This window comes from Chrysemys picta, chromosome 12 (genome assembly GCF_011386835.1).
Source record: "Chrysemys picta bellii isolate R12L10 chromosome 12, ASM1138683v2, whole genome shotgun sequence".
In the NCBI taxonomy this organism is placed as follows: domain Eukaryota; kingdom Metazoa; phylum Chordata; order Testudines; family Emydidae; genus Chrysemys; species Chrysemys picta.
Window position 1 is genome coordinate 49538938 of NC_088802.1, and position 18113 is coordinate 49557050.

The following is an 18113-nucleotide window of genomic DNA, read 5'->3' on the forward strand; positions in this document are numbered from 1 at the left end:
GTTTAAACAATCTGACTATTTCAAGCTACCATTTGGCCTCCAGGGCAAAGTTCTTAACCCAAGTTTTGCTGAAGAATAGGACCTACTTGTCTATTGTACTCAGTACTCAGCTTTCTAAAGGGCTGAATATTAAAATTCCTACATATCAGTGCTACATTATTTGGGCATTTGAGGCTGAATCAAGGTCTCTGAACTTTTGACTACAAAGTATAATGAAACTAGAAATGTGGTGGCAGCTCTTTAAAACAAAGCAGCACTTGCTCAAGTTCCTTGTGAGAGAGCAGGTCAGATGGGGATTTCCTTCAACCTTTGACATACAAATCAATTATTTAAATATACCCCTGATGGGGTGAGGGGTGGCACTTCACTTCACTACACTGTACACAGCTTTACAACATAGTGCTTATGGGATACATTTACATAGGATTTAACCAGGAATATATTTTTGTAGTGTTTTGGCTCTTAAATAGCTAGTACTAAATGAGATTACAGTACTTGTGCCCAATCATGTCCTCAAACAAGCTTGTCATCTCATTCTTAATCACGCACACACTTCAAAATCTAGACCGCTTTTTGCTAAAGAATAAAACTGGTACAAGAACTTGCAGGCTCTTAATTACTTCCTAGAGTGAGCATATTAGTGTCCTTTTACATTTCAATTTTACAGTGGTTCTCTATGCAATTGCTCTCAGCAGATTGCTGCAATAACTCCAATTACAGGCACTACTTATAGCCTACCTTCATGGTGGGAATATCTACAACAGTCAAAACATGTAGTATTTGCACATGATTGAGGTAGACTTTAACCAAGCTGTTTTCAAGATCACATACTTTGCTTCACTAAGCTACTTGGAAAGACACTGTCCTAATAACATGATGCAAGCATTTAAACCTAAAACCAACATCTTGTTACATTAACTCTAGTTTATTTGAGAACAGGTAAGAAAGCAGTGGGTTTGACACTGGTGGGGTAAAGTAAGATGCATTATACTTGCATTCACCATTCTCAATGCAAAACCTATTCAGCTATCATGTTGAGGTAAGGTAGACTAGCTAACCACACACTGACAGTACATTTAAGGCAAAGACCCTAAAGTTCAATCTGAATTTAACATCCTAGCCTCCAGCTAGGACTTGCTGCCACCAGTCAGCAGTTGAGAGGTGGCTCTTGTACCTGTCTTCTGTAAAGCTGTTATTTACCTCTGCTACTGAAATACACGGGCTAGTAGATTAAGTGAAGGAATAAGTGCGCACTCTGCTACAAACAGTGTTGTAGCCTTACAGGCAAAGTAACTAGGGATGTTAATATGCTTGAAAAATAACTAACACATTAAAGCACAGTGCTAATTAGTAGGCTAAGGACTAAGTCTCTTGCTGTTTAACAAAACTAGACGTTTTAGATCCACCCTCTAGAATACACTCTTTTCACTAAACAGGACCCAAAGCAGAATTTTCAGTAAAAGGCCTTGCCTAAAGTTGGTTGTTCCCTATAGGATTAGCTGCTAGAAGCAGAAATCTTTGGGATTTGCCTGTATAAGACTATTGGTATCTGTCACTCAACATTGTGGGCTTGGCCTGATAAGAGATTACAGAAAGCAATTTACAAGAGAAATAGAACTACTCAGTCACAAGAGCATTCATGAGATTTAGTCTCATGCATGTGGGAAAAAAGTTCACACTAGCTTTGGTGGGAGAAAGAAGAGAATTGCACCTTGACTGAAGCTTCTGACAGCTTAAATAAATAGTTTTTCTGGTGGTGATAGTCGTTAAATCTTTTTTTTCAGAATCACTTCCAAACAGCTAACATACTAAAAGAGACCAATTCCTCCCCCCAGTCCACCAGGGCTATAATTTAATGAGTTGGAATGAAGAGAAAGTATTAATTGATTTGATTTCACATATTTTTCACATATATATTTTCCTGCAAGGAATTCTGTTCAGATTAGCTAAAGCCAGCAGAATAGTCACCCCTTCACTGATCAAGAGAGATCAATTCCCCTTTGAGACATGTTGATATTCAAGTGGCTACTGTTAAAAGGCACAGAGAGAGCTAGGAGAGACAAAGTAAAGTGGAACTTCAGCGTTATGAAGTCACCAATCAATCAACCACACACCTCATTTGGAACCAGAAGTATGCAATCAGGCAGCAGCGGAGACAAAAAAAATAAAAAAGCAAATACAGTACTGCACTGTTAACCTAAACTACTAAAAAAAATAAAATAAAGGAAAAGCACCATTTTACTTCTGCATATAAAGTTTCAAAACTATATTAAGTCAATGTTCAGTTGTAAATTTTGAAAGACCCACTATAGTGTTTTGTTCAGAGTTATGAACCGCCATACTCCGAGGTTCTACTGTATAAGGGAAAACTGGCTACAGTATCCATTCCTGAATGCCGTTTTAAGGCCTAATACTTGCTGTATATACAAGTAAATGTAGGAAGGCATCAGATTAGTTTCATACCCTGTACAATATACTCTCTACGATTGGACTGACTCCCTGAACATCTCTAAAGTTACAAATGTAAGTCAAAGTAAACCTTTAATTAAAAACTTTAAACGATTTTAAACCAATGATGCTGTGACAGTGCAAACAGCATACAATTTATTGCTCAACTTCTGCATGGGTACATTAAGTTTTTAAAAACCATTTTATACAGATGTTTTGTTAAAGCTCATGTAACGGATGGCAATACAATGAATATCAATGCTAAAAACACTCTGTAATAAATAATAGAAATGAGAAAATAAAACAGTTTGTGGAGGGGAAATTATACTTGAGTATAAACTAATTACAGCTACAGACAAAGCTTGGGATGTGGTAGAGTCAAAAACCTACTATATAGTGTTAAATACAACAAATGGCACCTGTTAACTATATGGTGCAGTTTAAAATCTGAAGCAATGTGAGCATGCTACATTAAGCTGTATGATGCATACTTATGATATAGAAGCAAAGCTTTTACTTCCATCAATGCAGCCAGTTTAAACGCACCAGAAGTTTAATACAGATGTAGTGTTGTAGAACAAAAATACAAAAGGAAAACTTGTGTGCTCTGGACTCTAGTATACAACAAAAAATGGTAAAAATAAATCAGTTTAGGGAAGCTGAACCTATGTGCAAAAAAAAAATTAGAATACATACTGTACAAAGCACCATTACAAAACTCTTTACAGCGAGAAATTAAATCCTCTGAAACTCAACTATGTGCTGTATATTTGAAATCTACAAAATAGTCACCGTTCATAATTAAACATTCATAATGAAAAGCAACAGCATGAAAACATGATGCAGCATTTCTCTAAAACAACTTTATGCAACTAAAGAATGGATAAAGTAAAACCCAGTAAGGACAAGCTGAAATAAATATTCACATTAATCATGGGGTGAAAGTCCAAGGTTCAATGCAACATAGGGCTTAGCACCTGTTTGAGGGAAAGTGGCTGACATGATTTTAGAACTATTTCATTGGTCAATACTTCTGCAAAATGTATTAGAAAACTTCTGGCCAGCTGGGGTGCTTTATTTAAAGCTCTTAGTTGTTATGAAGGTAAAAAGGCACTCCGAATACTTGATATATTCCTCATAACTGATCAAATATATAGCAATATTAAGTTTGTCTATCCATGTCCATAGTATTTTAAGAAGTTAGATTTTACAACATTGAACTGGTGGTGCTAGAGGGATTACACAACACCAAAATGCCTAGCAGGAAAGCAATTCACCTACAGCTAAAGCTGCTGTGACACTTCAAACACTGGATTAGGGTTTTTTAGTTTTTGTTTTGTGTGCAAATTCCAATAAACCCTTACATTGGACTCAACATCTCAAACCTATAGGAGGTTAGGATAGGGGCCAGCTACAGCTGCGTGTTCTGGCTGTTTAATGCAGGGAGTAGACTACAGTGGGGAGGGAGATGCATACCTGAAACAGCAGAGGCCGGATGCCATCAAGAGACCTTGTACAGTGCCAGCTCAGAAGAGGCACTGAGCTGCAGCAGTCAAACCTGGGGATATAGTATTTATGCTCGGTATCCCCAGGCTAGGTCCTCTAGTGTAACAGATCTGCATTGCCCCTCCCCAAGGAGTCACTTGGATGAGGCGTTTTTTCTGTTCATACACCACAGGGAAGAGCTGCCTGCAGGATCAGGGGAGTCACATGGGATGAGACCTGTCTGTGGAAAAAATCCCAACCATACCTTGGGCAGGAACAGCCACCTCCCGCAGAGAGTGGTGCTGTCAATAGGCCATGCCTTTTGGATGAAGAATGTAGTGAGACCATCTCAGCAGCCTTGCACAGAAAGGCCTTGCAAGTCACTAATGAAGTTTCCAGCCAGTGAAGTGACAAAAGAACCCTGGCTCTAGAGAACAATCCATCTCATCACCCTCAGAGTTTGGGAAGGTCTCTTAGAGGCAGTGTTACCACTCAACATGACTGAGTGCAGCATAGAGCTGCAAGCCCTCCAAATGAGGAAAAGGATCTGGCAGACTGCAAGCCCAGCTGCCAAAGCAGATCTCTTAGCTGCTTCCGGTGTGCATCAACAAGCAACTAACGTCTCCACCATGCACGAGCCCAGATGGGTATGTTTGTTAGAACAAGCAGCATCTAGCAATCATACTACTGAAGGAAATGTGGATTTGGGCTACCAGTGATGGTATGATCTCATTACAACTGCTCTCAAATAGACGTACTATTAGGCTATTAATCATTCCAATGAACACAGTCCATTATTAGCTTACGTGCTGTAGCAGTCAGATTTGGCAGAATGAATTTATATGTTGACATTCACAAACTACAGAGAATAGACAAGACAAAAAAAATCCCTAGTTCATTATATAACTTATGCTGTGAAAGGAAATAATTGTTTACATCCCATTGTCTTAGTGAGTTCAAGACTCTTGTTTCTCATTAATGTAAAAATAGTGCAGATTTCTGATGATTAATTATGATCCAAGTTAAAAAACAACAACCCAACACTGACTAGAAAAATTCGAAATTACCTCCAAATGTTGCTGCCCTCATTACTGTGCAAGAGGGCAGGCAAAATGCCAGTTGTAGATTACAGATCATGCAGAAGAATGCTGCTATAAAAAATGTGCAGTGAGTAGCCTACCTTCTCCACACCCCAAAAAGACAGCACTCTGACCTCACAGTAGGATGCTCATTTGAACAGCCCAGGATTCCCTCCATTGGTAGTGCATTATGTTCCCATTTGAACTGTCCAACCCACAGTTTAACTCTTACATATATTTACTCTCATCCCTACAACCAGTGACAGTGTTGTGCTTTACTCACCTCATTTTCAAAGCACATCACATCGTGCGTGTTTGTTAACAGAAGAGCTTTTGCCATTTGAGTTCGTTACTTTTCCTTATTTGTAATTTGTGCAAACCCACACGACATGAGCAGCCAAACAAAGATTAAAGGTGGTTTACCTGATAAGTCTTTAAGCATCAAAAAGTACACAATGTGAATTGGCTGCATTTAAACATAAAAAGCTTTGGTTGATTAGATAGACACAGTGGGTTCTGAAACATGAACTGATGACCAGGCAGAAGACTGTCAACATCACCTCATCAGCATGCTTTAAGAATTTTTTTAAAATGTAGCATTTGTTTTAAATTGAAAGCAAAACCAAAAATACTCTCAACAATATCAACTTGTTACAAAAATGCTTGTTTAAAAAAACTGAAATGACTAATGCTCTTTAAAAAAGGACTATTCCACATTTAACACAAAGTACTGTACCAAATGCAGTATTTCACTCATACTAGGAATCTGACAACTGATAGAAACAGGACACAGAACTTCATGTCTGTAATTCATGCTTGAAAAATATAAAAAGCCCAATTCTGGGTAACATTTAAGTTGAACATATAATGCAGAATATAATATTTCACTATAAGAAAACGCAGTTAACATGTAAGTGGCTGTAATTAAAAAGTTAATGATTCTTTTAACCAATTTTATGCAAAATTAGAATAATCCAAAATTTTTTTTTTTTTTTTAAATAGCAGGTATAGATGCTGTTCAGTATGTTTACTCGAGCTGAAACGTGATTTGTACCGACTGCTGAAGTTGTGTCTTCTTGTCTGTGAGAATAGAAATCAGGTAGGCAAATAGAACAGATTACCTTTTACAAAAATAGTAGTAGTCTTTAAGTGTAGAATACTGCTTAACTGTCAAAATGTAGTAAAAGCCAGCATTCTGTATGGTCAAGAGATTCGTTTTTAATAGCAGCTGAATGGTTCCATGGCAAGAGCCACAGGACCTATTTTCTTGAAGGCAAAAAAAAAAAAAAAAAATCCCAAATTGTCCTTTTCCTCACAGTGTTCTTGAGTAAAAGAGGAAAAGCATTCCTGTATTTCAAGCATTTCTTGAGTCTTGGCTGAGGGGGGGGCTTTCTGGCTGACAGGAGTATAAATAGAGTCTCAGGTAAGTCTGCAAAGGGTTACTCCACAGCAAACCCACATGTTTCTTCAATGGCGGTTAGCAGCTTCTCATACAGCTTGTCATAGCTTTCATAGGGAGGAATGTCTATTCGATTAAAGCTGTTAACAAAAAACAAAAGCTTTTTAGAATGAGTTTCAACTCTAACAAGAAATCCAAAATTGATGCAGTTCTGTTGCACTACAACTGCATTTAACATCCTTGAAACACTTTGGTGATAAGCATGCAACTTCTTGTATTAGATTACTAAATTACATTACGATAGCCAACAGAACTACACTGATATAAACAAAACCAGACTATCTCCTATTGCCATAAAATATGGAATTCTTTACCAAGCAGAAAAGTTATCAGGAGAGGAGAAATAAATGACAGTTGATAATCTAGATGTGCTATATCAATGGGCACGTGTCCATTTACCAAAATGCCAATATTTCCATGGAGGAGTGAAAACGTAACATGGTCTTACCAGGTATGAGCTTTCGGCAAGTTATTAGTGCTGGCATCAATCTGGTGTATTGTAAATAGCCTGGGCCCCGCAGCACCTGCAAATCCAGTAAAGATGAATTCTCTAGCACTACTACAGGGTATAACCCCCAAACTACTATTTTGTAACTGTCAAGAAGGCAGAGTGAGAAGTAAACAAGCAGGTGAGACAGATGAGCCACGTACTAAGGAAATGAAAACAGTATAATATTGTGGCAGGGAGGGAGAGAACACACAGAACAGCAAATGGAAAAGCTCTCTCCACGTTTCCCCATCAGACAGAAATTTGGTTTTCTTCACACATGCACAACACTCAGACTGTTTAAGCCGGTGAAAGATACACAAGAACTATCCGTACAAATGTAAATCTGTATTGCACTACGGTAATATAGTAGAGCCTGATCCACACACAGTTTTTATACAGGTATCACTATTTCAGTTAGGGGGGTGATTTTTTTTTTAAAACTAATACAACTTATAGTGTGGTCGCATTCATACCACTATAGCTGATTTCTCCTCACATCAGACTAATCTACACCAGTGTAAGCACATTTATATCTGTATAAACAGCATCCACTTCAGGGTCACGTTTACAAAGGTGTGATTTGTGACCAAGACAGCTGTGATGGCAAAAGCCCCTAATGTAGTATATTAACTTCTCCTTTTGCTATTACCTTACAGTAACTGGAGTTCGTAGAGAGGTTTTGTCCCATGGATACTCCATCATAGGATGGGCATGCACCTGTGCACTCTTGATCAGTAATTTTAGTTAGCAGTGCCTGTGGGTCCGCGCCTACACTCTATACTCTCACACCAGATCACAAGGATGTATATAGGGAGGGTGGACCCGCCACTGCTCCAGTTCCTTCTCAGACTGGAAGCACAGGAAGACTTCACAGCAGAAGAGAAGAAAGGCAGGAGGTGGAGCACCCATAGGGACAACACATCTCAACTTCCAGTTACTGTACAGGTAAGTCACCTCTCCTTCTTTGAGTTATTGTCCCTCTGGCTGCTCAACTGTAGCAGTGTCTTGACATGGAGGCGGATCTCAGCACAGCGCTGAAGAGAGTGCTGCTCTAGGTTCTCTCTGACCTGGAAGCAGGTTGAATAGCACAGTGCCCAGAGAACATGTGCACACAAGACCAGGTTGCTGCTCTGCAGTTGTACATGATGGGTATGTGTTTAAGAAGGGCTATAAAGGTGGACTGGGCCTGTTGGAATGAGCAGTCTGCTTAGCAGGAGGATGCGCTCCTGCAGCTTTGTAACAAGCTAGAATGCATCAGAAACCCATTTACATCGTCTGAGCAGAAACTGGCTATCCATTCTCTTGGCAAAGGAGATCAACGCATTTCAGGATTTTCCCTCCAGGCTTTTGTTCTGCCTCTAGGTAAAAGGCAATGGCCCGTCTTACATCCAAGGTATGGAGGCTAGCTTCCTCCCTCAAGGAATGAGGCTTGGGGTAAAACTCTGGTAGTCAGATGTTCTAACTGACATGGAATTCTGAAGAGACCTTAGGCAGGAAATGAGGATGGGGGCAAAAGGTCACCTTGTCATGGCAAAATGTAAGTAGGGAGGGTCAGCCATGAGTGCCCTTAACTTCCCTACCCTTCTGGCCATAGTTATGGCTACTAGGAACAAAGTCTTGAAGACAGGTAGAGGTGTGAACAGCTGGGCTCCTTAAGGCATTGAGAAGCAGATTAAGGTCCCACGATGGTGCAGACTCCTTAACATGATGAAACAGATAAAACAAACCCTTATGGAATGTGGGTGAGGTAGAAACAGAAAATCCTTTGATTGGTGGATGAAAGGCTCTAATAGCAGCCAGGTAACTCATAATGGAGCTCAGTGATAAGCTTGTATGTTCAAATTCAGCAGGTAACCTAGTACATCTGTGAGGAGAGATTCACAAGGGGATATGGATCGATGGGTACACTAGACTTGGAAGTGCCTCCACTTTTGCAGATAGATTTTCCTTGTACTTAGTTTCCTACTGCTCAGGAGTATGGACTGAACTTCTGGAGAGCAGCCCAATTCTATGCCTCAGAACTATCGAGGAGCCAGCCCTTGAGGTGCAGAGATAAGAAACTGGGGTGCATTGTGGTGCCCAAATCCAGTGTCAGGAGATCTGCAAGAGGAAGGCAAAGAGATGTTCACAGAGAGATGAAGCAGCTCTGGGAATCACACTTGCCTTGGCCAGGATGGTGCTATCAAGATAGCTACAAGCTTGTTCTTCTTTCAGTTTCTCCAGTGCCTGGAGGATCAATGATGCTGGAGGGCAGGCGTACAAGAGACTGAGGCTAAAGGAAGAGTTCAGCGTTCCCCATGGAGTTGTGTCTGTACCCATTCTCCCTACTCCACGGGCAGAAGTGTTGGCATTTTGCACTGGATGGTGTTGAAAAGAGATCCACCTCTGGAAGGCCCCAGGACTGGCAAATAAGCTGAAAAACCAAGTTGCTGAGTCACCTCTCATGGTTTTGGAAGTGCCTGCTCAGGGAATTTGCAACAGCATTTTGCAAGCCTGTCAAAATGGCTTTTTGGAAGAAGATGCAGACTGGGAGGTCACCATCAAGGAGGGCCTCTTCTTGTAAGAGCTGGACCTCTTTCTGGAGGGTTCTGCAGGTCTCTCATAGGTCTGGTATTGAAAAAGTCAAGAATGCTGAGCAATCTGAGATATGGTAAGTCATCTCTTTGTTGAAGGCATATAGAGAAAGAGATCCAAGAAGCAGCAAACATTCATGTCATCCAGGACAGGACCATCCTTTTCCTTTCCTTATGCAACACCACAGTGGGCTTTTTGGAGGGTACCCTATAATACTGGTTACCGTACAGAGTCCATGTGTTCCAAAAAGCCCACTGTGGTGGTATATAAGCAAAGAGCATAATCTCCTGCCAGGGATGACATGAATGTCTGTTGTTTCAATGATCTCCTCCTTGGGAAATATCTCCAGAGGGGGGTTAGAATGGAAAGAATGGTAGAATCCTAGAAGGTATCTTCTCCTGTGTCCAATGGAGGAGCGCCAAGCATAGGTAGTGAGGGCTGGATCGTTACTGGGGGTTCATAGTGATGAAGCTTGTGTGCTGCGATCCAGGATAACAGAAGGAAGCTCTGGCTGCAAATAGTGAAATAGTACCGGGGAGGGATCCCTCTAGGTATTCCTTAGGAGGGGAGACCCAGGCTTTTCTGTAACTAAGAAGTCTTCATGGGAGAGAAACCTGGACAGTGCTCAATAAGAACCTGAGATGGTACTGGGGCCTGCGCAAAAGGTACAGTCCATGCACTCCAAGTGTACACTACAGAGGTAAAGTCCATGTGTTCTTTGTGGCTGTGTCCAGAGGAGGGCAGTACCGAAGCACAGTTGAACAAGGCTTCTTAGGAGAAGTCACTGTGTCTGGAGATCTCCAGTTCCCAGGCCAACTATGGAGGTGCTTGGTGCAGTTTGTTAGAAGACTTCTTAGCACAAGGCATAAGAGAAGTTTTTTTGGTGGGTAATGGTACCTTGGTACTGGGGGTGTGGGGAGGGTACACACAGAAGCCTCAGCAGTACCCATACCGGGATGCAAGGTCACCTTGCTCTCTGTCCTAAGAGGTAACTTGGAGACTCTCCCCAGGGAATGAGTTTACCACCTCTTAAGAGTGCTTCAGTTCTGAAGAAACAGGAGTACTTGTGGCACCTTAGTTCTGAAGCTGCTTCACGGTCTCTGGAAGTCACTGCTGCAGCCTGAGTGACTAAGGCCGTTGTGCCAGGGAAGGGCGTCACATCCTGCAGGTCTCAGACAGCAGAGCACTCCATCAGGAGGAACTTCAATCTAGCCTCCCTCAGCTTAAGAAGGCAGTAGTGGAGAAGCTAACAGAAAACTCTGCTATGCTTTGTTTCGAACCAAGGGCAGCTGAGAAGGAACTGGAGCCGTGGCGGGTCCACCCCCCCCCCCTCCCCATATACCCTTGCACCAGAGGACAAGGATGTATAGAGCAAAGGCATGGATCCATGCACACTGTTAACTAAAACCTGCAATCAAGAGTGCACCAGCGCATGAACCTCCTACAGCGAATGCACCCAGAGGGACAATAACTTGAACTTTTACAGATACAGCTTACTACACTCAGGGTGATGATGGAAAATAAGTTATATAACTAAAAGCTACAGCTTTGCCAGTACTAGCTACATCCATGTTAGCAGCATTTTATCAGTATAGTGCACCGGTATAGCTATACTGGCAGACTGCTTCTACCGCTGATTTGACCTTAGGGTTTGTACAACTTTAACTATACCAATATAGCTAAAGTGGTACAACTTCTGTGGTAATCAAGGCCCCACTGGGCACTTGGGTGGTTGTATGGCCCTTCCCAGACACTAGGATACAGTATGTGCTGCAAAATTCTAGCTCATGTTAAGGATTTAACACACAGGTTAAGTTAGCCATGGCAGTAATAGGGGGCACTAACAGAACATTAAACAAGGCAAGTATCTAGTGGGTAATACAGTGAGTTAATCATAGGAGAGAAAGCACCTAAATGAACATGGGGCTCTCACCTCTGCTTAAGCTTTTCATGTTGCCATTTAAATATGCAACATAGTAGAGAGCTCCTCCTATATGTGTTAGCACTCAGTGGAGTACTGCATTCTGCTAACAGGTACTAACGCCCATTAATGAAACCTTAGTACTGCAGGGGATCTAGGCCATCTGAGGAACCCAAAAGACTACGCAGGCCCTATGTGAGTGAGAAGGCTGGGTGAGGATAGTTGGTTTCCAGAACCCCTGGCTTTTGTAAGTGGCAATTGATATCACAAGGTTTTTGCTTAGTTGGAATCCAGCCTTTCTACCGGTAAAGAAAACACTTCTACACCGCTACTCCACTATAACGCGACCTGGTATAAGATGAATTTGGATATAACGCGGTAAAGCAGTGCTCCGGGGCGGGCAGGGGTGCGCACTCTGGTGGATCAAAGCAAGTTTGATATAACGCGGTTTCACCTATAACGGGATAAGATTTTTTGGCTCCCGAGGACAGCTTTATATTGGGGTAGAGGTGTATTTGGTGAGTGTGTTCTCTTAGACACTTTCCTCCATCTTGAGAGAGCAAACAGGCCTGAACGGATTGCCTCTGATTTTGCTCACCTAGCAGCATGGATGACAAAGTTAGAACTGTTGCTGCAGAAAGGTAGAGATTCTATCAGAGTTCCAAAGGCAGTTGGATAATGTAGTAGATTCTTTCTGTTCCTGGCCTGCTCACCACCATGTGGCTCCTTCCATGAAGGAGTCAACATCACAAGAGTCTCTCTCACCCCTGTTATAGTCGCAAAGAAGTTACTTGTTGGCTTTCCTGTCCAGGGAGTGAATTGTAGACAGCTGAAGAGGCAGTGAGGGATCGTAAAGTGAATATTACAAAACAGACTGCCAGAAAAAACAGCCAAGAGAATCACATACAGGTCTCTGATGTCCAGAGTTCACTACAATTAGAGAAGACTAGAGAATGGAGTGCTTTACTGAATGAAAGAATAGGGCAGGTTACAGCTGAGAGTCACAAGGTTATGGGACAGGAGAGAAGAGTATCTGATAAATGATACTGAAAACAGCTAATCAAGACCACTGAAAACCCCTTTGTAAAAAACAAAACTAAAGAACAAAAACACAAGTCACATTACAGACCAATAATCTTATTTTTATGCAAGGTTTCTGTGATGTGCTATTTCTTTCCTCAAATGGATCCCTTTTAAGTTGGTTCCCATCGAACTTTTACCTTGTAATGCTTTAAAACCCTGAAGAGGCACTCTGGATGAGCCGGTCACAAACTGGAGCAATCGTGCTCTCCTCTCTTCATCGAAGAGCTCCACAGCTTTCCAGAACCATTTCACAATGTTGCTGTCTGGAGTACAGTGTTTTAACCTAGTATTTGCCTTCCAGTCATTAACATCAATCTTTCCAAGTCCACAAATGATGAGCTGTTAATAATTGTATACATCATCAGTGGTCAATACAAATAAGTGACGTTACATCTAAGCATCAAAATATATTACATGTTTAAAAAAAATACCTATAGATTTCAGTACAAATGGAAAGTTACAGGCTCTCTTGTTTAAAGGCATAGAATTATATCATTTTATTCTGTAGTAAGAAATGTCATACAATTAATCCATTTTCAAGGTGTCATATTTAAACTTCATTTCAAACAGAGCAGCCAATATCCAAAAGCTGTATGGCAAAGATAATTTAGGGAGCTTGAAAGTGTCATGTGTTTCCAGATGTATACTTTACAGGTTAAATTCTTCATTCAGATGTTGCATTGCTGCCACTGAGTTCAAAAGAAGGAGTTTATGAGTAGCTGGGGGTATAATCTGGCTCTCAGAATTCAACTAATTCTGTTTTTTCCCCCTCTAAATGTAACTTTTTATTGCAATCATATCCACACATATTGTACAAATCAGTTTAAACACATTTACAAGACAATGCACAGGTAAAATGTATCTTGGACTTTGTTTTAATTTTGTTATAACATCCATCCCGATTCTGTCAGAGCTTAAATAAAAACTGTGCACTGTGAACATGTATCTAAGGCTAGGTCTACACTACCCGCCTGAATCGGCGGGTAGAAATCGACCTCTCGGGGATCGATTTATCGCGTCCCAAACAATCGATCCCCGAATCGACGCTCTTACTCCACCAGCGGAGGTGGGAGTAAGCGCCGTCGACAGGAAGCCGCAGAGGTCGATTTTGCCGCTGTCCTCACAGCGGGGTAAGTCGGCTGCGATACGTCGAATTCAGCTACGCTATTCACGTAGCTGAATTTGCGTATCTTAAATCGACTCCCCCCTGTAGTGTAGATGTAGCCTAAGAGTTTTATCACCATTACATCTGAATGCCTTCAGTTTAAAAATCAATAGCAATAGCCAAGTCCCTAGTGAACTTCATGGAGTCTGTGGCACTTCTTCCTTTTTTGAATAAAACCTCTATGTGCATTTATAATGTTTTTATTTGGGGGCGGAAATGGTTGTCTTTGAGCAGAGGGGAGTGTCAGTATTGTGCATGTCATTCTTGCGAGGGTGGAAAGGCCTATTTCAAAGAAGAAGGTTTTGCAGTATTTCTGAACGAGTCAAACTCTGGATTTGCCTAATCTCCTCTGGAAGCTGGTTCCTCTAGAAGCCAGATCCTCTTGACAGAGAATGCTTTGTTCCCAGTTCTCATGAGGCATACACAAAACTATTCGGAATTTGCTTGTTTATTCTCCCAGTGAGCAGGCCATACAGTAATCATAATTTATTCCAGTATAACAATAATAACTTTACAAAAGGAAACCTAGGAAAATGTGGATAATTCACACTTTAGCCCTTTTATAAACCAACACACATACAATGGCTCTGTGGTTGTGCAGGATTGATAGAGAGAAAAATCCCAGCTACGGATTCTATATTAGATGTCGGTTTTTAAAAACAGACTTTGGGAACTTGCTGCATTTGTCCAGGGCAATACGGTATTTCAGGTGCTGGATCTTTACGTTTAGTAGAGCACTTAGTGGCAGTGCTAAGGTATACATGTGTCTTTAAGGGTAACGCACTGCCACCTCCACTACAGAGAACACACTGGACCAAAATGAGGTGATTGTAGATACTTCGAAACAGAAAACCAACTGAACCAAGGTACAAGAGGGGGATCCATACTACATGTCCTATCAGAACTGATTGAAATAAAGGAAGTGGCTACTTCTACAGTCACTATGCAACACCTTATTCAGTCACTCCCAAGATTAACAAAAACAAATGCCCAAACCTGTGTGTATACACTCTACTAAACAGAGTTAAACAATGCAGACCATCTGAGAGAGAGAGAGAATGCTTCAAGCTGACAAACTCAGCTACTGATTCTGTAGAAGATATACAGAAGTGAAGGTGTAAGAAATCAACCTCAAAATTCCAAGGCCTGGATGACCTTTTGTGTTTAACTGTGGTGCTTGTAATATTGCACCTGCAAAACCCCAAAAGCACTGGGGATGCAACTTAGCCTTTTATTGTTACACTTGATGACATAATGTAACATTAGTGTACTGACCTCTAACTCCTTCTCATCAAATGTCTTCAGCAGATGTTGTGGGATGACTTCATTAAATCCCTTCTGCAGTGCTAGAAACTGAGCTTCAATTCCTCGTAAAAACCGCCAGTTTACGTAAAGCCTGCAAATCAAGTGCAAATTCGTTTTGTGAAAAATATATTCAAACACAATAACCCTGCACTTTATCCAGCCCAAAAACTGAACTTACTGACAGCAACCTACCACAATAAAAGTACTGTACTAGTGCTTAGATAAATGTGGCACTGGCAATAAATTCAAACAAGCCAAACTCTCTTAGGGAGGAAACTAAAAGAGAAGCTTTGCTTGAAAAAATAGATGGATGATTATTTAATACCTGACATATTCTTTTTTATTTTCCTCTGTGACTGGGATGCTTTTGCCATTGGGTTTCAGTTCATGTTGAATAATTTCCCCATAAGCATTGTGTTCCACACAGAACGTATGGTCCAAGACGCCTGTAATATCATTCTCTCTTGTGGAGGGAAACAAACAAATGGTTCAGTGAAGAAGACATACTCTGCAAATGTATTACATTCATAAATACTTACGATAGCACCTCAATTTAATTTTCTAATCAGATTTGGTTTCAAAATATTGATAATAAGCATAACACTTCTTTATTATTCTTGAATTATATTTTGGAACACTGTCAAACCTTTTGATGCAACACTTTTAGCAACATGCTGCTGCTCTTTAATGGTTTACGTCGGGGTAGGCAACCTATGGCATGCGTGCCAAAAGTGGCACGTGAGCTGATTTTCAGTGGCACTCACACTGCCTGGGTCCTGGCCACCGGTCTGCATTTTAATTTAATTTTAAATGAAGCTTCTTAAACATTTTAAAAAACTTACTTTACATACAACAATAGTTTAGTTATATACAGTATTATAAAAAGAGACCTTCTAAAAACGTTAAAATGTATTACTGGCACGTGAAACCTGAAATTAGACTGAATAAATGAAGACTCGGCACACCACTTCTGAAAGGTTGCCAACCCCTGGTTTAAATGATCAGTAAATAGAAAAACTATGTTATAGTTTCCGATAAGCTCAGTGAATCAAAAATTCTTCCATGTTCAAAAATTACATTCACTACACACGTCCATGCGTCTATAAAGCTGAAATACTCCATTTTTTAAAACTTTTGTTTACTATGAACACTATAAAGATATACTTAGTCTAGAAAGATATACTGTAACTCTACCTTAGACATTTGTATTAATTCTAACAAAATTTTAAATATCAATTATTAAATGTGCAATACATACAGTATCCAGACTAAGCTGTTATGAAGATCTGGGTCAACCAATTCCATGTCATCGAGAGTAATTGGCTTTCCTAGCAATTGCTTATAGAAAGGCAATGTGAAGCCCCCATCAATATAATGTCCATGAAACACAGCCATCCCCATAATCCGTCCAACAAAATGGAAATATGATAAGTGTTCCTGGAATTAAAAGAAAAACAAATGCATTCAACTAAACCAGACTTCCAGAGAGAGTACTTACTGAATTTCAAGTTTCAGAATTAAAACTTTACAATCAAAAAGTTTCTAGGTTTTTTGTTGTCACGCTTTCAGAACTTGGTTGGCAACAATTCAGAGATCCTATTACTCAGCACAGAAACAACTTGTTTGAATTGCTTTACGGAAAGCAATTCAAACGTCTGGCACCGAGATTAAGGAGAAATATTTGGTATTTTTCTTTAATTCTAAATACAAAGGGGTCATGCCATTGCACAAATTCAATTTCTAGTAATGATAATGTGAGAATTAGACTCCTAAGTCTAAGGCATTCCCCATGCTAATTCGAAGATGAATTTCCTAGGTCACAGAAAGAATGAGTTCTGTAAGTTTGTCATCGTTTGTACCGGGTTAACTGCAGAGTCTGGGTTGATTTGCAGCGTATAGATATCATCTCGTGAATACTGGAAGAGGCCATAATATGGATTCAACATTTCATGAGACAACAGGTAAAGCCATTCCCTGAGAAATAAAATAATAATTTTACTGCATGTTTCAGACAAATACATTTCTATGTTGACAAGTTGTGCAAAAATTGAGATTTTCAACTGTAAATATTTATAGCGATGAATACAGAGTTAAGCTATAAACAGGACAGAAAGCAGAAATTACTTTTACTCGCCCAGTAAGCATACAGTACTTGAAAACTGGCTGGGTCCCAACTCTGCAAGCCTTTTCTTCAACTTAATCTCAATAGTTTCTGGTTGCTTCCCCTTCTTTAGACATTACACATTGAAGACAAAGTTGTATATTTTACTCACTATACAACACTGCTGTATGATACTCTGCTGAACGTATCCATTACCTGAAGACCATTTACTTTAAAGCCTCCAATTTAACGTGCTAAATAGGTTTGCACTGATTGATACATATTGATTTAAGGGGCGGAGGAGAACAGCCATAATTTTTCATACTGCTCCTTTGCTTCTTTGGCTGCCAGCAAAGCAGAGGGCTGATTGTCCAAGGTAAGCCAACCAGAAGTAGTGCTAGAAAACACTAGCAGAAGCATGGAAAATGACACCTTACTGCATCTGTTATTTCTACTTTTGAAACATTTTTGTTATAACTGAACAAGCAGCTGTAATTAAGTCAGCAAAATATTAGATTGTTATAACAGTAATGATTAAAATGAGAAGTTATCCTTCAGGGATGGGAGGTTACATGAAGCAAACACACTGTAGTGTTATTATGCAAAATCAAGTAAAGTTATGTAAAGCCCTTCAACTCCACGGTTATCTGCTTTATACCCGCGGATGTGGATATCTGCGGGAACATTTTTGCGGATCGCGAATCAGATGCAGATACACATTTTGTATCCACGCAGGGGTCTAAAGATATGTTCAATATAATAGTTGCCTTGTGTCTTTCATTACGACAACCTGCCATACAGCACCTAAAGATGCCAAAGAAATACTACCCAATTTTGGGGGGCAGAAGGATGCTTAAGAATGAATGAAAGTTGCAATTCTCACTACTTATGTATTTTTTAGAATTTAACATAAAAGTGCTATTCACCACAATAAATACGTTAACTTCTATCTCACAGCTTATTTAATTCACAGGTCACAAATCCATATGCCAGCAAGGATGGG

At 40.3% G+C, this 18113-nt stretch overlaps 1 protein-coding gene across 17 annotated transcripts in view; it reads right to left on the reverse strand.

The window, feature by feature from the left end:
* Positions 1 to 2562: 2562 nt before the first annotated feature.
* The window catches only part of SMURF2 (SMAD specific E3 ubiquitin protein ligase 2), a 98535-nt gene continuing 82984 nt past the window's right edge, over positions 2563 to 18113 (reverse strand). For 9 of the 17 annotated variants that reach the window (XM_005282911.5, XM_008167612.4, XM_042841008.2 and 6 more), the window contains 7 exons: positions 16869 to 16983; positions 16268 to 16446; positions 15335 to 15472; positions 14980 to 15100; positions 12677 to 12878; positions 6920 to 6995; positions 2563 to 6551 (listed from right to left, as the gene is read on the reverse strand). In XM_005282911.5, coding sequence (XP_005282968.1) covers positions 6452 to 6551; positions 6920 to 6995; positions 12677 to 12878; positions 14980 to 15100; positions 15335 to 15472; positions 16268 to 16446; positions 16869 to 16983 — 931 coding nt within the window. In that variant the 3' untranslated portion in view covers positions 2563 to 6451. The remainder of the gene's footprint in view (positions 6552 to 6919; positions 6996 to 12676; positions 12879 to 14979; positions 15101 to 15334; positions 15473 to 16267; positions 16447 to 16868; positions 16984 to 18113) is intronic. The other 8 variants (XM_065563645.1, XM_065563647.1, XM_065563653.1 and 5 more) reach the window with 1 other exon arrangement.